Raw genomic sequence first — 26327 nt, 5'->3', positions numbered from 1 at the left:
AGAAAAAAGAAAAAAAAGTAATGGTTAAATATCTTGTCTTGCCCCCCCCAACCTGAATCTCTCCTGTTTCTCCTCCAGGATGGCAAAGAGAGTGTGGTCAAGGAGGTTTTTGCTGGAGACAGTGTTCACAGCCTCCTCAGCATTCTGGATGTCATTACAGTGGGTCACAATGCAAACACACATCTGCACACAAAGGCGTTTCTTTCCCCCAATTCCCAGAGAAACTTTTAATTATTACCCTTAAATGAGATAAAGTACTTTTATAGCATTGATTGTATATTCCTGATGTTGTTGATGTTTAGCTACTGACTCACAAAACATTCTTCCTCTACCATGAGTCACACAGACATGCCTGATTTCATTTCAATCCAAATCTAGTTAGGCTTTAGTGCTTAAATGATGTCGGCTGCAGTAACTCTGTTGAACGTCAGCAGCATCTCTGAATAGTGAATAGTGTCTGAATAGTGTAAGAATGAAGCAACATTTGTTTCCAGGGCCATCAGAAGCCTTACAGAACAATGTCGGCTCGAGCTGCAGAGGTCACCACTGTTCTCCGTTTGCCCGTCGAGGCCTTCCTCGCCATCTTTGAGAAGTATCCCGAGAGTCTGGTGCGAGTAGTTCAGGTGAGTTTAGTACTTCTCATTGCTTTATCAGCAACTAGTAGATAAGTTTTCTTTACCTGAGTGAAGCTGCCCCCCTCCTCCACCTCCTTCAAATTAGAAAGAATTGTGCAGCAAAATGTTTTGTTTGTGCCGCTATCATTTTAAAGATATTAAGAAACGTTTCCAGAGGTCATGACAGGTCAACCAGCCCACCCACCTTCTTTACATTAGATAAAATTGGTGTCAATCAACTCGACTACGTTTGTGCAGCAAAATTTTTTGTTTGTGCTGCTATGATTTAAAGATATTGATGAAAGTTTAAGGGTCATTTTAATTTAGTAAAAGTGGGGGTACTGGTTGACCTTTTGACTTTTAAGCTTTCATTAATATCTTTAAAGCCAAAGGAGCACAAGGAAAAAACTTTTGGTTGCACAAATGTAGCCGAGTTGATTGACACCAATTTTATCTGATTTGAAGAAGGTAGGGGGGGTTGGTTGACCTTTCATGACCTCTGGAAACATTTCTTAAAATTATAGCGGCACAATCAAAAATTTCTGCTGCACAAACGTACCACAAACGTTTGAAGGTGGTGGGGGCCTCATTCGGGCGCTTTCTTTATATAGCGCCTGTCACAGATGAAAAAAATCTAATTGCTTCTCAAAGATGGAGCATAAAAATTGAAAAAATAAATGAAGTAGATAACATAGAAGAATAGAAAACAATATTTGAAAAGATTTAAGAAAAAGCATGACTGAATTTGAAATGAATCGAGACTCTTTTGGTTTGAGAGTCTCAGTTGGTGTGTGTGGCGTTAAGTATTTAGCCAGGCAGCGTCCTGATAGATAAAGTCACCATTTTAAAATAAATGTGTAGCCAGTGCACGGACGTGAAAACAACAGTGATCTAAGCTCTTCTCTTTGTTCGTCTGCTTGTTGAAAATTCGTTTAAAGAGCTTTTGAAAATTAAAGGTGATTTTTTGTTGTAGAAACATGTGATAAGTGTGTTACAGTTGTCTAGACGAGAGGAAATAAGGGCATGAATAATTACCTCGAATTCCTGTTTTGACATCCAACTTCTATTGTCAAAATTTCAAATCTCAAGGTGTTGTGAAGGAGATTCAAGAGACATTGATTGGTGGAAAACAACACCTAGATTCTTTCAGTCTGGCTGGACAGACATCTTTAAATGTCCAATCTGTTGCCTGATCTCAGCAGATCAGTTGAAGAGAGTAATTATTTTCATTAACTTTAAAAAAAAAAAAAAATTTCAGAAATCTAGTAATTCAAACAATTTTAAGAAGTCAGAGTAAAATAAGTGGGCCTAAAACGGAGCCTTGAGGTACTTTTTTTTCTCCTGCTTGTTTCAAGGTGATGCATAAATGACTTTCCGTTTCCTTTCTGTTCAGATTATCATGGTGCGCCTCCAGAGGGTGACAGTCCTGGCCCTGCACAACTACCTGGGGCTGACCAATGAACTGTTCAGTCACGTGAGTTATTTGAGGCACAAAACACACTCAGTGTAGTGTCTGTTATTTTGTATCTATATCTAGGCCTGTCGCGGTAAACAATAAATCAATTTATCGCTTGATAAATGAAAATTATCATTTTCATTTGTCGGCTTTGTCGTTCCTGCCTTTTTCTCTTTCTATTGATGAAAAATGTGTCATATGTTGTGTTTAGTTTTTATTCAGGTGCATTTTTTGTTAACGGAGCCTGAGAGTCCATTTTATTTTTGTTTTTCAGTTGTTTTGTTTATTTTGTTTACCAGTTCCAGTGTTAAGTGTTCTTTTGAAAACAGGCAGGATGCGCTTATGTCCTTATCATTACATCCGCTTAAAATGGTCTTCAAACAATGTCATCGTTTATCGCAATAATCTTTGAGGCAATTAATCGCTCAGCAAAATTTGCTATCATGACAGGTCTATCTACATCTGATGGAGGTAATTTTAGTCACAGGTCACTTAAAAAAAAAAAATCTTACCAAGTATTTTTGGTATGGTTTCTATTGTAATATCTCAGTACACTTGAAGTAAGACAAAACTAACAAGTAATTTTTCAGTAAAAGATAGGAGCTTGTTTTAAGCCAACAATTCCTAAATATTGATGAAAAAGTACAATAAGTGAAATAATCTACCAGTAGGACAAGACATTTTTTTTCCATATTATAAGTTACGGTAAGTCACAAATGGTATTTTTTCATCAACTTTAAGGAATTGTTGGCTTAAAATAAGCACCTATATCTTAGTTTTCTTATTTCAAGTGTACTAAAATATTTAGAATTTAGACCAAAAATATATATGTATGTTTTGAGATAAACATATACTGCACATACACTGTATAGAGTAGACATATAATAATTTTTCCTCACTGTCTGACATTAAATCACACTAAGTGAATGTAGAAGAAATTGTAACTTCAGGGCTTTTCAATGGAACACATAATGGAACCTACATGAGCCATACTGTATTAATTTCCTCTTTTGATAGGTTCTAACTAAAAGATTTTATGCCTCATGCATGTTTTCCATGTCCCGTGGTTTCACAGGAAATGCTTCCTTCCCGTCTCCCGCCGACGTCTCCCCACGCGCCTCGCGCCAGCCCCATCCGCCACGGGAAGCGATTCGGCAGCCTGAGCGTTTCAGAGGAGCATCGGGAAGCTGCCGTTAAAGGTGAAGCTTCAGGTAACGTCGTTATGCTGAGATTAGCATAATGCCACCGTGTTGGGAGGGGTGGATCAGTAGCACAAACTGCAGCAGTTGGTAGAAAACAAACTATTTAGAAAAACAAAATGTCCGTATAGTTTAGAGATAATAAAAACTCATGCTGTAGGTTACCTGTGTTGGGAATTTCTTTTCGAAATGTTAATTTTCCATTTTCCTCTTTTTCTCTTACTGTATCCTTCCACTGCAGAAAGACAACCTGCCGCAGCAAACAGACAATAGGGAACTAATGACGTGTAAAAATGAATGAATAAAACTAAAACCTCTCCCACTAGGAATCTATTTATTATTTTGACAAAAATATCTCTGATATTAAGAAAGAACTGGCTATTTCTGAATAAAATGCAGCTTCTAGCATGCTTAGTGCTTACTATATTTTTCTGCCATAAAATCACTGGAAATCTTTTTACTTCGCACTTATAAATGGACTAAAAGGACTGGAAACGCTTTTAAAAAAATGTCTGGAAAAGTTATTTCCCAGAATTTTTTTTTCTTGTTGTTTTCTGTTGTTTTCATGCTTTTTGTTTAATCACAGGGGCGGACCAAGGAAAAGAAGGAGGTCCACCAAATCTCAGCAGGACAATTTCCATGCCGGTGGACATCTCTGGTGAGAGATTTTTGGTCATTATTTAACGGTTTTCCAGTTTCACCAATAACAAGTTTGAATTGTTATTCACTTTTGCAGTTTTCTCCTTGACCTATTAACAGGTCGGGTTGTTTATTTGCAGTCTGCATGTTTGAGATGTAACCCAGCTGAGAAAAATTAAAGAAAGAGATTAAAGATGTCTCTGTGTAACCATGGAAACATCAGGTCTGCTTTGCTTGGTGGTGTGGTATGTTTAACCAATCTCTGGGCCTTTTTATCACATGTATTTAAGCCCTAAAATCATTTTTAATTTCCCCTTTATGGACTTTATAAGATGAACTGATTGCTGCTCAAAAGACAATATTTTCAATCCAGATTGCTTTTTTCTAAACCGTTCCAACTGCAGTTCTCTCACTCGGTCATTAGCAAGTAATGACTTGTAGTTTTATGGTTTTATGACTAAACAGATGGTGAGATATGAAGATCGGCAGAGCGAAAAGCTTAGCTTGGCAGAATAAAACGAGACGACTGTGTGATGTGCTTTTTGAAGTTATGACGCATCACAATAATCTTAATTTGTTCGCAGCAGATGTGCTGGACAAAACGTCAAGAAAGCAAGCATCGATGCTTTCGCTTAGATGGAAACTCTTTTTCTTATGCGTGTTTGTGTGCAGAAATGACTGAATTGTTTTACTTTTGTTTTTTTTAACCAACATTAAAACAGTTTTCTTGTTTTTTTTGTGCAGGTATTCAGAAAAGTGTGAAGTCAGATTTTGACATGGCGTTCGAACGAGGACGGATTTCTGCCTCTGCTGAAGACGGCAACACACCTCCAACCTTCAGTCGGGTCGGTGCACAACCCAAATAAGATCATAAGCTCACTTCTGGCTTCTTCGCATGAGTAAAAGTGTATTCAGTTTCGCTTGACAACAAAACCTGAAGCCTCTTTTAACTTGTGGTAGCGAGGAAGCAAAGCGACTCATCCAAATGTAGCATTTTGAAACGATTGTGTTTCTTTGCAGTCCGTTTCCCACGAACAGCGTGAGAGGAAAGTGACGGTGGAAGAAGTTCCATCAGGGATCTATTTGTATCCTGAGGAGGAATCGGGCGTGGACAACATCTTCACTCCGTCATCCAGTCGGTGCAATGCTTCGCTCTTTGAGGAAGCTCAAAAAGAAGTTCTCAGACTCATGCAAATTGAGGTATGGTTTAATTTTTCATTCAGTCACAAAACACTATTTCTTTTCTTTTTTCTTCTAGAATTTCTAAAATTTTTTGTTGTTGTTTGACTGTCCAGTGAGTCGCCACGATAAAAGCGAAACCAGATCCTGGTACATTTCATCCTCAGTTTTATAAGTAGCACCTGAGGGTCTTTCTTTCTCTGCAAAAAGTAAAACTGTACTTAATTCAGGGTGTCCGTGCATCCTTAAAAAGTCTTAAGTTCATCTATCTAAAATTGAGGCCTTAAATTGTCTTAAATCCATTCAAGAAAAATGTAAGTAGGCCTTAAATATGTTAATAAAGTCTTAAATTTTGTCGTGGCAGGGCTCTACGTAGGTTTTTTTTATCACTGGATTTTTCTGTCAAGCAAAAGTTTGAATTGTGCAGACGTTTTCACTCACTGCTTTCTGCGACTCAATACAGTTAAGGCTACCGGTAACAAGCTAGACTTGCTTTCCAGCTAGCTAGTTAGCTAGAGAGTCATATGCCATGTGAGAATAGGCACAAAAAAGACCCAGAAATTTCTCAGCTTTGGTGCCCTGCGTTTCTTCTGCACAGCTCTGTTGTGATACAAGTCTTAAGTTTTATTCATCATGGTCTTAGAAAGGTCTCAAAAGGTTTGAGTTGGTGAATCCTTCATGAACCCAGTAATTACTCATTGCTGTAACATCATATCTTCATTTAAATAATGAAATAATTGCCTCGTTTGCTGTCGCATATTGTTGCTTGTCTGACTGAATTCAAAGTCCAAATAATTAGAAGCTGTAAAATCTACTTATTAAACAAGTTGATGGGTCCTGGCTGTACTGAAATCACTCTATACTATGGAAACCCAAAGTGTGCTTTGGTGACAAAAAACAATCCAGATTTTTCTGAAATTAAATATTCAAAAACAAAAAATTTGATCAATGGATAAAACTGAATTATATGCCAGCCCTAACATTTGCATATAATGTGTAAATGCTTTTATTTTGAAATGTTTGGACTGAAAGAGGCCATTCTTACTTTGCCTTTGCAGTTTCTTCTTTTTATGGGTGTAATTTCTTTTGACATTCAACCCATACCACTTGCTAACATTTCCTATGCAGAGACTAGTTTGTTTACCATCACATTGTCTAAATTGTTGTTTGCAACCAACCAACCAATGCACTGATTAAAATGTTTGCTTGGATCCAAAAATAAAACTTGTTTTTTTCTGTGTGTGGCCATTCATGTATCTGAATAATGTGTCTGCAATCAGACTCCCATGTGAAGCGTCTCCAAAGTGTCATGCACGCGCATTTTGTTCGACTTTATTTTCCTCCATCTTCGTCTTGACGCCATGTCTCCTCTCTTCTAGGATCCAGGTTTGTTACGTGGGAAAGCTTCTATGCACCACGCGAAAGCTGGAGCCGTTTTAGCAAGACAGGGAGACCAGGTACTTACCCTTCCAGACTCCGTTTGATCATGTTTGGTAACTGGCACGAAAACAATCTATTTCCGTTCGTGGTCCCGCAGGATGTGAGCCTGCACTTCGTCCTGTCTGGTTGCCTGCATGTTTACCAGCGAATGATCGACAAGCAGGAGGCTGTCTGCTTGTTTGTGACCCACCCAGGAGAAATAGTAGGCCAGCTCGCGGTGCTCACCGGAGAGCCCCTTATCTTTACCATTAAGGCTGTCCGAGACTGTACTTACCTGAAGATCTCAAAGTCAGATTTCTATGAGTGAGTTTTTTCCTCTTTTCTGTGGCCAAAGTAAACATGTTTGAAAAGATGCTAGTTATGAGCTTGGTTTAGAATCATCAGCATGTTTTCCTCTGAATTAATCTTCTTAGCCAAAGCAAATTGTCTTTTTATTTGTCGTTGGTGTTCACTATTGCCCTTCGTTCAATCACTACTCCGCCTCGTTTCTGCCACCTGCAGGATTATGAAGGAACAGCCCAGCGTGGTGCTGAGTGTGGCCCACACTGTGGCCACTCGAATGTCAGCTTTTGTCAGGCAGATGGACTTTGCGATCGACTGGATGGCTGTTGAAGCTGGCAGAGCCCTCTACAGGTTTGTCCAGGTTTTCCTCACACAGACGCACAGAGACATATTTGCATTTATTTGCAATAAAGAAAAATATTACATAAACATATTTTGCTTGCTGTTCTCACAGAGTTCAGCTGCATGTTTGTACAATCTTTACTGATGGATGATGCTTCTTGGTAAACTAGAATGAAAGCTTCCATTTTTAAAAGAAAAGTGGAACTTGGGCAACTTTGTTACAATATGAAGGGATATATTTACTTTCTATCACTTTAAGGATTATGATTTAAAGCTACCGGTAATTAAAAACTTTCCAATTTAGTTTCTCAGGGAGTTGCCATATTATCTGTCTCTTTAAAAAATTGAGATAAATTAAAAGGAAAAAAGTATTTTTATTTATTTTTTGGTACAGAAATCTTAAATCCACATTGTGGATTTAAGATTGACTTGCGAGTTGTCCAGCAGACTGTCACTATTGCATTAGTTTGAAATTTCCCCTGTCGTTTCTACCGCACTTTTTCCACCCACTTAACTTTCCATTATTATGGTTAGAAACAGAACTTGATTAACTTCTTTTGTGGCTTACCTGTGATTATTTAAAAATTATTTTGCGGTTCTAATTAGATGTAAGCTGTTAGCATGAGGTCAAACAGTTCCACTTCATCAAACCTCAGGACGTGTCTCTAAAAATGAATATCTTTGTCCCTGTGTGCATTTTTGAACTTCAATCTGGCCTTTTTGTGTTTCTTTTGGATTACTGGCTTCCTCCTCGCTGAGTGTCCTTTCAGACAATATCAGCACAGAACATGTTTTACTGTGAATAATCACTCTTACCAGCATGAGCCAGAATCTTCACAACATCTTTTCCTTTTTTTCCCCCTTCTGAGTCAATTTGCACACTTCAGACGAAAATCAATTCATTTCTGGGACGCCGAAGCCGTCTGCTTAGCAAACTCATGTTGGTAATTCTGACTGATGATAAAACAAGAGAAGTTTGATCTTTTAATTTGGTGCAGAACGTCTGGTTTTCAGCTGTATGTGCTGAAACCAAAGAGAATATCATAGCTATCACTACTCGAAATGAATCCATATCGAATTAATTAAATGAATGTTTCAATCATATTCAGATTTACTGAGATGCATCAGTATTAAGACTCTTTTAGTGTTTTACTAGCGAAAACATCTCAAATCGCATCTGCATGTTTCGCATCGTTTGCAATGATGGCGGCTGTTTCACTGCAGACAAGACGACCAGTCGGACTGCACCTACATCATCCTGAACGGACGTCTGCGATCGGTCATCCGTAAGGCGAACGGCAAGAAGGAGCTGGTTGGGGAATACGGCAGAGGAGACCTCATTGGCGTCGTAAGCATGTCTGGTTTTCTCTTCTCTTGAGCAGACGCTCGGCTCTGAATCCAACTCTGGGTTTTGGAGCAGGATCTTGTTTGTCCTCCAGGTGGAGGCGTTGACCAAGCAGCCCAGAGCCACCACCGTGCACGCCGTGAGGGACACGGAGCTGGTCAAGCTGCCGGAGGGAACGCTCAACAACATCAAGAGACGATACCCGCAGGTGAAACGAGCGCGTCGTTTGAAACGCCGCGATCTCCGCAGCATTCACACACGGTTCTGAAACGTCTAACTAGGTCTGGATAAGTATGCTTAAAAAAAGGAAAACAAGTAGGTTTCAGTCTTTTTTTGCTTGTGTTGTTTGAAAGATTAGAAAATAAGGAGAATTTCTTATAAATGAGGCACTCTTCACTTTTTATTGAAGTGGTACCTTTAATCTTTGACTTGCAGCGCCACAATTTGAATTTTCATTAAATTCTTTGATTGCTTTGCTTGTTGAGAATCCACAAATGCATTCATAAATAAATAAAAAAAACAGGATAAAACGTACAACTTTTTTGTCTTGTAGACCTTGTTGTTTCAGAGTTTTGAAATGAACTTGTGGTTCTTAAATTATTGGAAAACCATAATTAATTAATAACATTTCTATTATAATTTACTTATTTTACAATTCAGTTTCATTTTTGAGAGCTTTACTTGTTTTCCTCTGTTGCTCAGCAGGCAGGGCGATTGGTCTGCAGCTGGTTGCTATGAAGGTTACCAGAGATTTTGGGTCTTTCTGATGATCAATAATGACTAGTGTCACTTCTCTCCTTAACATGATAAAAATAAATAAATAAATACTTCAACAATTACATTTACGCCACATGAGATAAATCTGTATAAAATATTTCCAAATTTTATTACATAGGTACATAGGTGCTTTTTGAGTTGCACATCACTTTTATTTTTATTTATTGACATTTTTATGTTGTCACATACATAAATACTTGATTAATTTATTGAATTGTGTAATTTCATGGCTGCTCTTCTGGTTCACATGTTTGTTTTCTTGTTATTTTTTTTTTTCTTTTTTCTTAGGTAGTGACGAGGTTGATCCACTTGTTGGGCCAGAAGATTCTGGGGAACCTGCAGCAGGGTCGGGGGCCGTTCTCAGGTCAGAGGATGACCAAACACACCTCCGTCTCTCTCTCTCTCTCTCTTTGTCTCACTCTTGCTCTCTCTGACTATCTGTCTCACTCTCTCTCACACACTCTTTGCTCCCCGCTCACCAGGTTCGGCGCTGAGTTTGCCAAGTATGAGGAAAAGTGCAGATGTCACCAACCCTGCTAGTAACCTCTCCACCGTGGCTGTGCTTCCTGTGGGTGACGAAGTGCCAATAAGCGCCTTTAACTTGGAGCTCAGCCACGCCCTCAGTGCCATCGGTAACTTCCCCCCTTTCACTTTCTGGACATTTTTTTCTCAATTATTTCATATTGGCGTGTTCTCTTAATCTTGTTTTGGTTTATTTATTTTACCTTGTCCCCGTTTGACACTCGAAGGGCCCACTCTGCTTCTCACCAGTGACATCATCAGGGAGCGCCTGGGAGCCTCTGCTCTGGACAGGTCAGTGTGGTGCTCAGGGAAGCATTTCCCTTTTCCAGTACTTTTTCTTACTAATTACAAACATGTTTTCCAGAAAAATTTAAAACATTTCTACAATTGAGCAAATTCTCTAATCCTTTTCATATATTACATTTTTTGAAGTTTATCCATAGACCCTTCACTGTCTGAAAAAGTAAGGAATTTATTTTCCATATTTTCCAGACCTGGTGAAAAATGTAAAATGAAAACTGGAATGTGAATTTAACTTGCTTTGTTTAATTTCTTCAGATTTGATACGATACCTCTTTGTCTAAATCAGACGTTTGCTATGGATCCAGTCCAAGGAGTCATTTTGCCCTCGGCTCACAGACAAAAACAATTGAGATGCATTTTCTCCCCCCAGATATAATTTGTAATTTTTAAAGAAGCACTATTTTATTTCTATTTTTAAGTTTTAAAATACAAAAAAAGACCCATAAATCTCGAAAAAAAGAGATTGAAACATTTTCTTCCATAGGATAATGATATTTGTGGATTTTTTTTAATCACATTTTTCAAATAAGAAAGATCAAAACATATATTAGTTGTACTTTTTGGTCATTCTGTTTTCAAAATCGTATGCAATTAATTCCATAAAAATAACTGCTTTTGTTTTATATCCATGGTTTAAAAACACGACAGTATTGGCCGTCGCTAACCACGCGAGTAAAACGAAATTATGAAAACTAGAGAGCCACTTTTTTTTTTTAAAAGAAAAAGGCTTGCAGCTGTGCATTTTAAAAGCTCAAACATAAAAACATTGTTTGTTTGTTACATTGTGTTCCACTTCTCTCAAATTTAGATTATTACAGAGTGAAGGTTATCCTGCAATAGTCAGCCCCGCCCACTCCTCACTACTCCCCAGGGCTGTCTACTGACCAGTTCTCCGTCTAACAGGTCCGGAAAATCTCTGAGTCCTGGGTATTACCCTAAGAGTACTCTATAAGAGATAATCTATTTAAACTGGTGGCGAAAGTGATTCGTCTAGCTCTAACTACCTCCAATCCAGAAGTTATGACCCTTTACAGTTAAGAAACAATCAGCTGAGTAGCCCTCGCAGCTGCATAATTCCAATAACCACTTCTGTTAACGGTAGCCCACTTTCTAAATCATAACTTGCACTTGGAACCGGCTAGATTATGTTTAGTGACTTAGATGTAAGTCCCAGGGTCATTATTTACTCTCACCAAAGGAAATTATGAAGCCTCCTATTTACTGGAATCATGTACATTAGTTTTACCTTAATTAAAAGAACTGGACAAAGATTAAATGACTCTATTAATTCCAATGTCCACCAACCTCATTAGAATTTTATAGTATAAATTTATTAAGCAAGCTTAAGCAGGGATATGCGACATACAAATCAATAATCAATCGTATATAATTCAAAAACAGTGTAATAAGATTTACATGTACAATCATACTACCCTATCTCCTTTCCCTAATTTAAGTCGCATGTTCTGAAATGGAATTTCAATGAGCAGACTCAACTCATACCCCGGTGATGGTGGATCTTTTGGCAACAGGATTTTCTTGCGTCCTTGGTTGAGGTCTTTGCCTGGTGTGGAAAAACCCCCCTCAGAAAGGAAACAAAGCAGAAAGGGTCTGAATCCTTTTGCAAAACCCAGTTCTTTATCCCTGAGGGACCTTTGTCCTTCCTCCAAGTCTTGTTGCAGAGTTTGAAATTGCTGGGTTGAGACGAGACCAACGGTCGAATAAAGAACCAGAGATGGGGCGATGGGACCCAGTCCTTTCTTAGCGGTGTGAAGTCCGAGCTCCCCCGTGGTTCTGAAGTGCGGTCCGTAGCTCAATCTGCTCATGCAGGTTGTCTCATCTTCTGCGCCGCCGGACTGGGAACAACTGGTTCCTCTTTTCAGCCCCTTTTTATGCATCTCTCCACCATGTGTGTGTATGGGGAGGTTTGGTCTACGTGACTTGCTTCACATCTGCTGTCTCTCATGACAAAGTCCCCACATTGCCCAACCTGTTTTTGCTGACCGTAGTGGAAGTTCCCGTACTTCCTCATTCCCCGTTGTCTCAGCCAAACTCACCGCACCATCCATCCTGTGCGCTCTGGCCATCTGTTCAGAACTGCTTGCGACATTTCCTGTTACCAGGGCTGTACTGCATTTCTCTCCGTTCTATAATTCCCTATCATTTATTATAATTCATTAAACACATTCAACCTGTTGTTAAACCTGTTTGATTTGATATTTCAAATGATCACAACTTCACATTCATTGACAATAAATCACATCTTTTTCTTATTGTTAATCATTAACATAATCATTACATAGTTAACTCATTACAGATCATTAATCAGAGATTCTTTGCAGAAAGTTATGGAGTGATTACTTATACTCATATTATTCAGACTTATTCAACTTAATTAACTTTTAATCAAACTACAGGATTACTTTATTTCTTCCAAGCCATTATGCATCTTTTTCTGCGTGTGCCTGGAAAGATCTCATACCCTTATGCCAGTTTTCTTGACAAGAGCCACAAATGGGCGTGGGATCCACAAATTCAGATTATATTCAAACTGTTTGCGAATGTTTTCGTGTACTGTAACTCCAAAACACAACAAATCCTAACATATGCAAAAGAAAAGGCAGCTTGGGAAGTTGAATGTACCTCAGAGCAATGCTTAATGACAGGCTATTGGCTTTTCACAGCAGCCAATCCAGGGGCCCCATTCATTTTCCTTGGTGCTGATTGGCGGTACCTGCAAGAGCTAAAATAAGGAAGAGTGCAGGTGTTAGCTTTGGTAGTAGTGCAACTATAGTTGGTTTCAGCCAAAGCTATTAATCACCACTCTGGAAGATCCAAAGAGAACTGTCCGCCAGGTTAATATTTATGCAATGTTAAGTTTTGTAAGGCTTTATCATGGCGACATTATTTCACTGACATCTCGGACCTTTAAGCCCTTGTTTTCCTTTAATAACCTTCAGTGTTGCTGGAATAAAAAGACGTTCCTCATCTTCCCGTTGATTTCAGCATCTACGAGTACCGTCTTTCTGGCTGGCTGGCCCAGCAGGAGGACATCAATCGAATCGTCCTGTACCAGACGGACAGCAGCATGACGCCGTGGACGCAGCGCTGCATCCGGCAGGCTGACTGCATCCTGATAGTGGGCGTGGGGGATCAGGAGCCCGCTCTGGGGGAGGTGTGTGTCCGCCAGCAGAGGACTGTAAGGGCGACAACTGCACTGTAACGCTTCTCTCCTCTCGTCGTCGTCCCTAAAGTTGGAGCAGATGCTGGAAAACACGGCCGTCCGCGCGCTAAAGAAGCTCATCCTACTGCACAGAGAAGACGGACCCGGTCCGTCCAGAACCGTGGAGTGGCTCAACATGCGCAGCTGGTGCTCGGGTCATCTCCACCTGAAGTGTCCCCGCAGGGTCTTCTCCAGACGTAGCCCCACCAAGCTGGTACATTTTTGTACACTTTAAAAAAAAAAAAAGAAGAAGAAAAAAGTTTTCTGAATCCAAGAGCTCATTTTCATGCATTGCCGTTTGTATTTTGTCTCCTCAGAGGGAAGTTTATGAGAAGGTGTTTCAGAAAACGGCGGACAGACACAGCGATTTCTCTCGGCTGGCCCGAGTTCTCACTGGAAACAGCATCGCGCTCGTGCTGGGTGGAGGCGGAGCCAGGTGAATCTGAGTAGCTAACTAGCTGTTTAAGGAGCTGACTAGGTAACTGGATGCTAATATACATTTGCTAGTGAGGTAGCTTCTTTTGCATCTATCACAGATAAAGTGTAACTTTATTGCCAAATGGCTGAGCAATGTTCGTCTTCACCACTGGCTCACTTCTGTTACCAACCTGTACGATTCTACAGTCATTCTATGCTAAAATATAAATATTTCATAAAAAACTTTTCATTTGTACATTTCTATCATGATACAGCAGGGTTTTCCCCCAGTGTATTATAAACCTGGCGGCCTGCCATGCTTTACTAGCCCCCCCGCCAGGCTAAGCATCGCTTGTTTTTAAGAACATAATAAAAAATAAAAAAAAGCTTTTTTTTCAAATCAAGCCGGATTGCAAGCTTCTCTGGAGCTCTTAGCTTTTCACTGGCGGGGCAGATTTATTCCTAAACTATAGGTTTATAGAAGACAGGTTTATACGTTATGCATTTAAAGCCGACAATCACACAGCCGAAGCCTCTGCGCGTTACCTTGCACGCTGTTGCTGCTTTATTTTTGAAGTTTACCTCAGCGGGGATCGCGCGCTCCTCCTTTCATTCAAACTGGACACAGGCTGACATGTATGGATATTTACATCAACTCCCTGTGATGAATTATGTCTCTTTGCAGAACTCTGCATTGAGGTAAGAGTTTAAAACTCACCATTTTAGCTCTGGTTGCGCAGCTCTATGTGAATCATAGGAATAACTTGTAGTTGTGCGTTGAGGGAGCAGTGAGAATGAATTATCTTTGTGAACAAAGGATTTTGTATGGCGTTTACATCCCAGCACGGTGTCCAGCGCCTGGCTCTGTCTGCGCTGATAAAGTTTGTCTATGGTCCCATTTGGCCGGTCTGTTAACGAACCAGCGCTAACCTCATCATATCGCGCTCTCCTCGTAGTCACGCAACACGCTGGTTTTATTATTATTTCTATTATTATTTTTCTGGTTACACGAAGCATCAAACCATATCAAATGCATTGACCACTTAGTCAGACAGAGTTAATGCGCGTGGCCGCGTGGAGATTTGAGAAACTCGAGCAACCAAAACATTTTCTGTGATTCTTATTAAAAACGCAACAGACACAAAATGGAAGAGCTACTAAAGCCACATTAGCAGCATTTAATTAAATCTCCTGTTTGTTCCGCATCTGTGCGCGCAGTGCAGTGGAAATAACTCATCATGCAGGGCCGGTCCAGGGCTGTATGAGGCCTTCAGCAGAATTTGACTTAGGGTCCCCTCTTGTTGCTAAAATCATCAGCATCTCTAACAGCTTCTGTATAGGTCTTAAATTTCATTCGTAGCGGTCTTAAAACGTCTTAAATTTGAGACACGCTGTACAAACTTTCTTAAATTAATCGACAATAATTTCTTATTGTCGATTAAGACAATAAGAGCATTCTTACATTTAAGTGTATCTAAGATTGTTTTTAAATTAACTAAGTCCCGTAGTTTGAGGATATTTCACTGAATAAACAATCAATTACCAGGATATAAGATTTTTCTTTTTCACATTTGTTGGATGCATTAAAAGAAGAGGTGGTTGGGTGGATGTGTTTTATAATCTGTAAATCTATCAAAGAACACACATTTTATTTTTAAATATGACATAGTTCTTGAAAATAATTGATCCAAATCAGTAGTTTTGAAACGATTAATTGGATTAATCGTTATTAACTGAGTATTGAAATAATCGTCAACTAATTTAGTAATTGATTAATCGTTAACGGGAGTATACAGACTCAAAAAGCAAGCTGTTTGAGGAAAGAACAGCATATTCAGATCAGCAACGAAGGCAAAACTGCACAAAATAAATATAAATTTTGCATTTAAGATATAAAACCTCTGTCTGAGATAAATGACATAATTTTAACTTTACCCGGTTCAAACTAACTACAATTTACAATAACGTAAATGTGTTTTGTATTTAAGATATGTTAATCTTATTTGAAAAAGGAATTTATTAATTTTTCATTTGAATCTTTTCATGCATTTTGAATATCGTTTAGAAAAGACTTGAATGGAAACTCTGCAGACTGTTAATTTTTTTTATTATTTTTTTTATCCAATTAATCGTCAGAATACGGAATAGAATAACTGATTACTAAAGTAATTGTTATTTGCAGCCCAAAAATTCATCCTGGCAGATCAGATTCAAGAAACAAACCTGAAACTTTAAAAAGAAAAGTACTTTTAGTGCATATCTAGTTAATCAACGATTATTTTGCGCAAATAATGTGAAAATTGACTTCATCTTATACATCCTGTGCATTTTGTCCTGCAGAGGCTGCTCACATGTGGGGGTGATTAAAGCGATGGAGGAATCCGGGATTCCCATCGACATCGTGGGCGGCACGTCCATCGGCTCGTTCATCGGAGCGCTGTATGCCGAGGAAAGGAGCGCCGTTCGGACCAAACAGAGAGCCAAAGAATGGTCCAAGGTTCGGTGCAATCCCTAGCTGTATCCATTCTTGTTCCATTTTCTTATACGTAGTGGCTAGTTTACATGTGAGATGGAAGCACGTCACCAAGAAGCATTAATGTGTCTGAGCGATGGAATAGAAGTTGATGTGTCTTTGTTTTTTGATTTAACAGGCGATGAATTCGGTATTTAAAACGGTCCTGGACCTCACCTATCCCATCACTTCCATGTTCTCCGGCTCGGCCTTCAACACCAGCATCTATAATGTGTTTGAGGACAAGCAAATTGAGGTAAGAGATGGTTTCTTTGTTCTCTAGTAAGAATTTTCATAAGTAGTCGTTCCTGATAGATTTCCCACTCGCTGGGTTTGTGCCGGTGCTTGAAATCCTTAAAAATGCTTGAATTTCATTCTGGTGTTCTCAAGGTTTAGAAAGTTTTTAGAAAGTCCTTGAAACTGTGTGGGTTTGGAATACAAAACCACACTGTAAATGTACTGACAGTTGAAACCAGATATTTAAAGATAATAAAAAGACACTTTTTTCACTCTGTCGAAAGTTAAATCAGACTAAATTTCTCTTGTTTTAGGTCAGTTGCAATTAACAAAAATATTCCTATTTGCTAAATGCCAGAGAACTTAGCAAGAGCTAATAAATGATGTTATAAAAACTGTCTTCTTTAATTCATTTGTGTTGTTTTTATCTCTAAAGTGGTCCTGGGAAAGCTTGAAAACTTACCTTAAAAATCCTTGAAAAGTGCTTAAATTTTACTGTGAGAAAAAAGTACAAACCTTCATTCTGTGAATAGAACAATGCTGAAAAATACAGCAGCAGTAAAAGACCCTGTCTTTGACCTTCAGGACCTGTGGCTCCCATACTTCAACGTCACCACGGACATCACAGCGTCGGCCATGCGCGTCCATCAGGACGGTGAGTCGGAGCCGGGCTGAGTTGAGCGCGTTACAGAACCAATGCAATGGCATGTCGCTGCAGTCAGTCAACCATCAAAAACTATTCTGGACAAGTTTTGTATCTGCTGGTGTTAAATCTAAAAATAATAACAGTTTGAATAACCTGGAGCACAAAACGGACAAAAACCCGACTTTTAGACTGATTGGGCTTAACGATGGCAGAGATTTGTTTTATGATTTGTACTAAAGACTGAAACTGCTGTGTTCATAACCTCCACTGAGGCCAAACACCTGCAGAAACACTTCGGGGAAGTATAAATCACACTAGTAAGAGTTTGCTGGATGGCAAGAAGAACGTTTTAAAAACTTAAAGTGAAACGTAAAATATTAGAAATGAATGAATAGCTTCTGGAAGGTCCATTGGAGATCTGCATGTTCAGCAGAGGTCAGACCAGGCCAGAAGGTCAACGTTTCGACCATCCTTCAGGCAGATTAACAGGAGCGCTTGAAAATCAGTGTTAGGGACGACTTAATGTCAGGAAGCTGCAGCAGCCAGCGCAGTCTCTCTTTCACTGACGTTAATTAAGTTATTAGAAAGAGATTCACAAAATAGTGTTCACAGCCTTTTGATGCAGTTTTACAAGCTGCACGTGAAGGTAGGCCGGGACTAAAAATGAAAAAACGTCACTTGAATTGGGACTGCGTGGCTCTCTAATTGTGAAGCTGACATGAAGTTAGGCTGGGCGATACGGTTTCAAAATATTTTTTTTTTATTTATTTTTTTTACCAGATAAAATTTTTGATTTTTAAGAATCCCCCACGCCCCCATCATTTTCTTTTCTAAAAAAGAAATTACAAATGACAGGAACTATTTTCAAAAAAGTGACTTTTGTTTCAATTATCCCTTCTGTGAGCTGCGAGGATATAGTCACAACATTAGCAGAATAAAGACAAATGTATTTTGTTTTAATCATGAGAAAAAAGCTTGGATATATTTTTGTTATTTTTTCTGTTGGAGTTTTCATAAAATTACTACTTCATTCTCCTAATATCACGACTTTATTCTCGTAATGTTAAGACTTTATTTTCATATTATTTCAACCTTGTTCTCGCGTTAAATCATACTGTTAGAAATAAGTTTGTAGCATTATGACTTTTGATTTTTTTTTTTTTTTTTAAATCTGAGCCTGATTCTTACATTTTGTCGTAAAGTTGGCCTGATTTCAAAGACAAATAAATGGAAGCTGTGAAACACGCTCTTCAAACAAGATGGCGGCTCTAAGCGTGCTGACATCACTCTGCACCATGGAAACCCACAGAGTGCATTGGTGGGGAAAAAAAGCCAGATTATTCCAAAAATGTAATCTTCAAACACCAAAAATTTGATAAAATCGATTTATCGCCCAGTTCTAGCAACTGTTACTCCAAAATTTATCTTCGTTAAAAGATCATGATTAGCACAGTAATATTGATTAATCATTGCCCATTAACCAGTTTTCTTTCTCCATTTTCTTATTAATAAATTTTCGAAACTGTGATTCACCTCCGAGAACCTCAGGCACTTCGTCTCCCACCCTGACTTCCAAAGACTCGTCAAGTCTTGTTCAAGTCTCTCGTTAGCGTTTGGATGAAGTGGAGGTGGTGGACGTTAAATGTTCTCCCCATCAAACAATTTAACAGCAGACATCAAAGTCCAAAACAACTTTAATTGACATGTTCACTGTTTGCGATCCTGCACGAATAATCCTCTAATTGTGTTTGGATTAGCTTCAGATGAAGAGCTAACCTGTTATATGCTGCATTTTCTGAATGTGTAAAATCAAATCCAGCGCTCTTGACTTCCAGTTAACGTAATGCTAAGCTATCCTTTGCAGCATTGTGCGTCACATTGACATCTTGCTGCTTTAATTGCATTTTAGCTGCTGGTTTTATGGAGCCTTAGCGCTGGATTTGATGAGTTGGTAGTCCTGCAGGAATGCTGCTGATGTTTGCATCTTGGCTTGTGTTTGGACTAACTGCTGAAGCGAAGCCTTTTCCTCTGTCACTGCTCCCGTTATGTGCTTCTTCTAGACTCTTTCTTCCTCTTCTTTTCTCACGTCCTCTACCCTTCCTTTCTTTTCATAAAGTGCTAATGTTTTTTTTTTATTATTATTATTTATTTTAGTGTAAATATTCCTTACTCTGATAGCCTTTTAAAGCTTCTGCCCTAGATATAACCTGTGTGGATGCTGATCCTCAATCACAAAAGACCCCTATTACGTCGGTGTCAACATGTAGGATCCAGAACACATCGCTTCTTAAATCTTTTCCATTCCCCCCCCTCCAGTAACGTACTACGTTGTTTCTGTCCTATGTTCACTTTCATTCTTTGCTTCCTGTAGTTTTTATTTGATACCATTTCAGTACTCCAGGTTTGGGAAGGAAAAACTTAGAAAGCGACTTGCTTTTTTTTTTTTTTTCTTTGGGCCGTATCCCGACGTCGAAGCTACAGAGATGGTACAAATGTTGCTAATTTCCACATTAATCTCCTTTTTATGGAAAAATAATTACATCTCTAGTAGTTCAAAACTGACGGTCTCCTCACTCACACTTTCTCTTCCTTTTTCTCTCTTTTGCCGTTGTCTGAGTGGTTCTCCCCACGTCACCCGTTTGAACTGGTCTCCTAACAACACTAATGCTATGTTAAGCTCAATTTTAAAGCGCCAATCATTCAGAAGCTGACGTTCTAAACAAGTTTTGTTGAGTAATTCTCAGTCCTCAACCATTAAGTTTGACTGATACTAATCCAATCAAGCTTGTCTTTGTTTTAGTTTATTATTCAGAATTTGTCTGCCTGTTTTTGGAGTTTTTAAAACAAATCTGGCTGCATTTGAAAATATACAACTGCAAGTTTGAATAAAAAACGTATACACCGTGTTCCAAATTATTATGCAAATTGGATTTAAGTGTCATAAAGATAAACATTTTTATTGTGCTACTAAATTTATAAATGGTATTGTGTATCAGGGCTCTTTGAATCACTATAATTAATTTCTGAGACCTGGGTTGATAATTTGTCTGGTGAGCTCAATTAAAGGAAATCTACTTAAGAAGGATGTTCCACATTATTAAGCAGGCCACAGGTTTCAAGCAATATGGGAAAGAGAAAGGATCTCTCTGATGACGAAAATCATCAGATAGCGTAGTGTCGTATGACAAGATATGAAAACATTAGATATTTATCGAAAACTGAAGCGTTATCAAACTGTGAAGAGATTTGTGGCTGATTCAGAACAAAGATGGGTTTGTACAGATAAAGACATAATGAGGAAGGTTTCTGTTAGAAAAATTCATCAGATTAAGAGAGCAGCTGTTAAAATGCCCTTACAAAGCAGCAAACAGTTATTTGAAGCTGCTGGAGCCTCTGGAACCTCAAGGTGGAGGATCCTCCAGAGGCTTGCGGTGCATGAACCTACTATTGGGCCCCTAACCAGAGCTCACAAGCAGAAACGGTCGCAGTGGGCCCAGCCGTACATGAAGATTAATTTTCAAACAGACTTGTTCACTGATGACTGCTGTGCAACCCTGGATGGTCCAGATGGACGCAGTAATTGGTGGTGGACGGCCACCACGTCCCAACACGGCTGTGACGTCAGCAAGGAGGTGGTGGAGTCATGCTTTGGGCTGAAATCATGGGGAGAGAATCATTGGTCGGCCCCTTCAGAGTCCATGAAGGTGTGAAAATGACCTCAGAAAAGTATATGGACTTTCTGACTGATCACTTTCTTTCATGGTTCAAAAAGAAGAGCCGTACCTTAAGTAGCAAAATCATCTTCATGCATGACAATGAATGCTGCAAGGAATACCACTGGGTCATTGGCTGCTATGGGCATAAAAGGGGAGAAACTCATGGTGTGGTCACCGTCCTCCTCTGACCTCAACCCTATTGAGAACCTTTGGAGTTTCCTCAAGCAGAAGATCTGAGGGTGGAAGGCAGTTCATATCAAACCAGCAGCTCTGGGAAGTTATTCTGACATCCTGCAAAGAAATTCAAGCAGAAACTTTCCACAAACTCACAAGTTCAATGGATCAAGAATTGTGCAGGTGATATCAAAAAAGGTCCTATGTTAACATGTAACTCAGTCTGTTAAGATGGTTTAGATTGAAATAGCTTTTGATTTTAGTACATGTGACCACTTAATACTGCACATTCATAGAATGACCATTTGCAGTTTTTATAATCCATAAAATGCTTAGAAAATCTGCTGTGCATAATAATTTGGAACAAAGCATTTTGAGTTTTTTATTTTTGAAGAAAATACTGTTCTCATGGGGAGCTTTGTTCAGTAAAATTTGATTTATACTCTAATAGTTCATGACTTGAAAATTATACTGACCATCATTTGCATTTAGGAAAACCTGAGAAAATATCACTTGCATAATAATTTGGAACACGGTGTATTTCAGTACACAAATGCTATACTTCGCTTCAAAACGTGCCAGACTTTCTTGATGACTTTTGAAGTGATCTTGACACAGTGGTTTCCCAAGTATGGCAATCCTTTGGTGTCAAAAATCAAATATTAACATGTTGTAAATGGCGTGATGCGCCGTTTTTGTGTGGAAACATGTTGTGAATCTAAACATTTAGTGGTGCAAATAAAGCGCGATCACATAAAAAAATGCACGGTGGCTTAAATAACGCCACCATTAACTTCAAACTTGTGCACCTTCGTTTTGTTTTTAAAATTCAGGTTGTGTATCTTCTAACAAGGAACAGTTTAAATGCATTCTTAAAAGCCAATAAAGAGAGACTTTTATTACTATGATAAGTTGACCTGCGCTGTATAAAGAGAACTGGGATGCCCCAAGACTTTTGCACATTACTGTAAGTAGACTTTAATGAGGAAACATCCCGTATCTTTCTGTTTCTTCTCTCCTTTGAGCCTCTTTAACTTTTTGTCTCTGTGTCTCAAGCGTTTCTTCCTCTCCGTCTTTTGCCTTCTTCTCTGTTCCTTTCTCTGTCCTTCTCGTTTTGTTTCTTTTCCTCCTTCTGTTTTTTTTCTCCATCTGTGACGTGGAGTCCGGCTCATATTTGATGTGATCCTCCTTGTCCATCTCCATTTCCCCGACAGGTTGCGTCTGGCGCTATGTTAGAGCCAGCGCCTCCTACACCCCCTATTTACCTCCCCTGTGCGACCCCAAGGATGGCCACTTGCTTGTGGATGGTTGCTATGTTAACAATGTCCCAGGTCAGAGTTCAAACACCCACTCACCAAAAATCACCTCTCTCTCTCTCCCCACGGTCCCTGAATCGACAGTCAACCACTTGGCTACCCTCCTCTTTACTGTTACCCCAGTTCTCATTTGTAACTAACCCATCCTTGACCAGGTGGACATTGGGAGCCCATGGTTTGGAAGGAAATACTTTATAGATGTAGTTTGAGTATCCTGTTTTATACATCCTATTCTAGGTCCCACTGGCTTTGTGATACACTCACATAACCCTTTCCGTTCTTAAATCAGTGTGTTGGACTATAATACAGCTATGCAACATTTCCGAGTTCTGAGATGTTGCCCGTGCATGTTTGAACGTCTTATGCATGACTATGAAGTTTCTTTTTGTCCAAGACATTTGAGCTAAAATAATTTATTTACCATTGGAAGCTCATGATATGACACAAAAAAAATTATGTCTATGCTGGCTTTTTTGTTTTTTTAGCATATATATATTTTTCTACAATAAGTTGAGGCTTAACAAGTTGATTTCAAAGCCCCAGACATGGAGATAGCGATTTGTTGCGAAACTATGCACGTTCCTTGAACTTTTTCACATTTTAATAGCATTTTATGTGTTGGACAAACACATAGATTAGGGCCGGGCAAAAAAAAAATCAATGGCAACACATATGGAGATAGATGCATGACCAATATTGATAGATAATACATCCTGTAGAATTTTCAATACTTTCACTGAACTCCAATCCAGAACCGCACAGCATTCTGGGTAATATAGACAGATTGAAAGGTTTAGCCGCCCAACCTCTCGTGGCCAGCTAAGCTAGGTTGGTGGCATCAACTAACTCGCTCTTTGGTTACCTAGCAACAACCTGCCCCATAACTTGCGCAGCAGCAGTTTCAGGTTTGGCCACTGTGCCTCATAACCGCTTAAAAATAAACGACTGTGTGGAGTGAAAACTGTGGATAAAACAGGAAATGTCATATTAGCAGTTTGGCTGGATATTTAAAACAAAAAACTAATCAATAACTATTAACATTGAGTAATAAGAAACCCTTATGGGGATACAGTTTTAGCCACATCACCCAGCCATAACATGAAAATAAACATTGGCCACAAATTTTCTGTTTTTTATTTGTGAAAGAAAATATTCGCCTTCAATTTCACTGTTGGTCTGTCACATATTGTCCCTATAAAATACTTTGAATTTCATGGTTTTAACATGAATAAAATGTGAAAAAGTTTAAGAATAATGAATATTGTTGCGGAGCGTCGTATGCGACTCTGAAGTCTCCTGAAACATCAAACCTGCATCGTGTGTTTTCTGTTGTTACGGATCGCTCTGCGTTTCGGAGGATCTAAATGTTTCTGTCCCCTGGGCTGAACTGATGCCGATCTTCCCCCCGGGAGCGTGTCACTCTCCTATTTTTTACTTCAATCATCTCTGCCTACAGGAACATGTTCAGCCTCTCCTGCTCAGCTCCTGTTCTCCTCCCTGGCTTTGCTTCCTTTTATCTGCATGCCAGTTCTTGAAGATCAGCTGTAAATGTGAGAATATGTGTTCTGGATCCTGTTGTTGCACACTTTAAACCCTGATCTAAACCGAACAAAGCCCTTGAATTGAAATTTAAGCCGGTTGCCTCTCTATAGTCATGTTTTAGTAGGATAATCCCACCTTAGCAATCAGCATACTACATGCACAGCGGCACCCCTCGCTTTTCTCTGTGGTGCTCCTTATCCTTCCAACCCATGCAGCGTCTAGCCTTCTCCTTCCCCCTGCTGGCTCTGAGCTGTACTGCAGGACTGAGTAGGCTGGTTGCTTCTCTGCCATGTTCACAGTATCAGACCTTGAAATGTTGTCCAGTCAACATCTGCTGCTGCTTTGTCAATAGAAACATTGCAAGTAAAGGAGTTTTGCTTTCTAGCTAGCTAGATATCCAGCTAGATTGATAACTAGATATATTGCTAGGTGTATAACTAGCTAGATATCTAAATATATCTAGATATTTAGATTTATATATCTAGATATTTGGATATGTATATATCTAAATAACTTTCTAGCTAGCTAAATATCTAGCTAGATTGATAACTAGTTGTATAGCTAGCTAGATATCTAAATATCTATCTAGATATTAGATGTTAGATGTCTAGGTAGATATAAATTTAGATATCTTGCTATATATGAAGATAGATATTCAGATCTATCTAGATCTGGATCTATCTACATCTGGTTGTCTAGATATCCAGATATCTAAACATATCTAGATATACAGATTTGTTTAGATATCCGGATATCTAGATATCTGTGTTTAAATATCTAATTTAATTAGATATCAAGCTAGTTATCTAGCTACCTAGCTATTTAGTGAGCTAATTATCTAGCAAGCTAGCTAGTTATGTAGCTAGCCAGATGATTATCTAGGTATTTACTAGCTAGATAATTAGTCAACTAATTATCTAGCTATTTAGCTATCTATCTAGAAATGTACAAAATAAATAATTTCACACAATTAGAAGCAATGAAGCACTGTTGCTGGGACACCATTTGGAGGTCTGTGATAGCCTCTGTGCTCTCTTGGGGGGTTCTTGCCATTTGCTTTATTTCCTTTTGCATAAGTCTCACAGAGTCTAAAGATGAGCAGCACGGCAGTCCCAGCATACGCAGGGATCAGCTGCGGCCCTCTGGCGGCGCTCCCTCTGCTGTTTGGGTTGCGGTCTGTGTCAGCACTAATCAAATAAGCTATAGGAAACGTTATTGAGATGTTATCCCCCTCCTTCCCCTCCCTTCCTCCTCCCTGGTGTGCCAGGCTCTCTGTGGCGCTATGTACGGGCGAGCATGACCCTCTCGGGGTACCTGCCGCCTCTCTGCGACCCCAAAGACGGCAACTTGCTAATGGACGGTGGCTACATCAACAACCTGCCAGGCAAGTACAGGTGGAGTCCCTCAGGCCCCTCCCTCGACCAAAATGCTCCATGCCTCTGAATGTCTGGCCAGCTCCAGGCGGGGTTAGGGGAGGCGGAGCGATGGATGGGGGAAGCACTGTATGAGGGGGAGCCGTATTAATCAATTTACTAATGTTTACCTGTAACGGTAAGTAAGGAGGCAGGGTTAGATGAGGGTAGTCCAGTGGTGATGCTGAGTTTTCCCAGTCTAAAAAACATCAAATCAGTATACATTGTTACTTAACTCACCTAATCTCAAGTGAAATATTGATTTATTTTTGGCAATTCAGTTAAGATAATGAATCTCATATTTTACAGAGATTCGTTACACACAGTGATATATTTCAATCCGGTTTGTGTTCATTCTGTCGACTTGATGCACAGATGCATTAATTCAATTTCACATAGAAATTGAATTAAATAAATCAACTAAGGTTTTGATTATCCTATTACGTACTGAAATGCACCTCTACGTAAAGTTAAGCCTAAAATTATTCATACCCCTGGCAAATTTCAATTAAAAATTGAAGTGAGGTCAGCTGTTTCTCAAAAAAAATAAAATAAAAAAAAGGAAACTCAGTTGTGAAAATAAATATAATTGATCTGTTCCCATTATGTCTGAGTAGATTTTTACAGTGTATCTCATCTCCTGGGTTTAGATGAGAGGTGGTGACTCTTTGCCACCACCTTAATGTGTATCTCCCTTCTTATTAAGTCACTCCAAAATGTTATGGTTACTCCCATTCAGAAGGAAGTGTAGTTAAAATTGAATAGACTAATTGAAGCTTAAATCTGCCAGGGATATGAATAATTTCAGACCATGAAGGGGAATGTCTCAAATATCAAAGTCTTCCACCAGTTCAGTTTTATTTCAGTTAAATAAATGATTAAATGTTTACTGAATACAACTCTGATTTAAGGATGGGAAAAGTCAGCATTTTATTAAACTTGTAGCCATTGGTCCGGATGAATTTAAGTGGCTGAGAGGATTTTGCCCCGTCAAGCAGCCTGGTGTGGATTAATTAAAAATTGGGTGGAGAATC

General features: G+C 39.1%; 1 protein-coding gene across 7 annotated transcripts in view; it reads left to right on the top strand.

Moving 5' to 3' along the window:
• pnpla6 (patatin-like phospholipase domain containing 6) overlaps window positions 1-26327 on the top strand; it is a 42193-nt gene that overhangs the window by 10486 nt on the left and 5380 nt on the right. For 2 of the 7 annotated variants that reach the window (XM_032562427.1, XM_032562426.1), the window contains exons 9-31: window positions 79-159; window positions 495-623; window positions 2008-2088; window positions 3146-3281; window positions 3856-3927; window positions 4653-4753; window positions 4929-5108; window positions 6467-6544; window positions 6625-6830; window positions 7029-7160; window positions 8376-8499; window positions 8591-8704; window positions 9562-9637; window positions 9756-9905; window positions 10023-10086; window positions 13105-13273; window positions 13353-13535; window positions 13639-13757; window positions 16079-16235; window positions 16390-16506; window positions 17073-17142; window positions 22238-22354; window positions 25149-25265. In XM_032562427.1, coding sequence (XP_032418318.1) covers window positions 79-159; window positions 495-623; window positions 2008-2088; window positions 3146-3281; window positions 3856-3927; window positions 4653-4753; window positions 4929-5108; window positions 6467-6544; window positions 6625-6830; window positions 7029-7160; window positions 8376-8499; window positions 8591-8704; window positions 9562-9637; window positions 9756-9905; window positions 10023-10086; window positions 13105-13273; window positions 13353-13535; window positions 13639-13757; window positions 16079-16235; window positions 16390-16506; window positions 17073-17142; window positions 22238-22354; window positions 25149-25265 — 2773 coding nt within the window. The remainder of the gene's footprint in view (window positions 1-78; window positions 160-494; window positions 624-2007; window positions 2089-3145; window positions 3282-3855; window positions 3928-4652; window positions 4754-4928; window positions 5109-6466; window positions 6545-6624; window positions 6831-7028; window positions 7161-8375; window positions 8500-8590; window positions 8705-9561; window positions 9638-9755; window positions 9906-10022; window positions 10087-13104; window positions 13274-13352; window positions 13536-13638; window positions 13758-16078; window positions 16236-16389; window positions 16507-17072; window positions 17143-22237; window positions 22355-25148; window positions 25266-26327) is intronic. The other 5 variants (XM_032562430.1, XM_032562432.1, XM_032562429.1 and 2 more) reach the window with 4 other exon arrangements.

Source organism: Xiphophorus hellerii, chromosome 5 (genome assembly GCF_003331165.1).
Source record: "Xiphophorus hellerii strain 12219 chromosome 5, Xiphophorus_hellerii-4.1, whole genome shotgun sequence".
Classification (NCBI taxonomy): domain Eukaryota; kingdom Metazoa; phylum Chordata; class Actinopteri; order Cyprinodontiformes; family Poeciliidae; genus Xiphophorus; species Xiphophorus hellerii.
The sequence above is the reverse complement of the archived record's forward strand: the minus strand, read 5'-3'. Positions and strand labels throughout refer to the sequence as shown.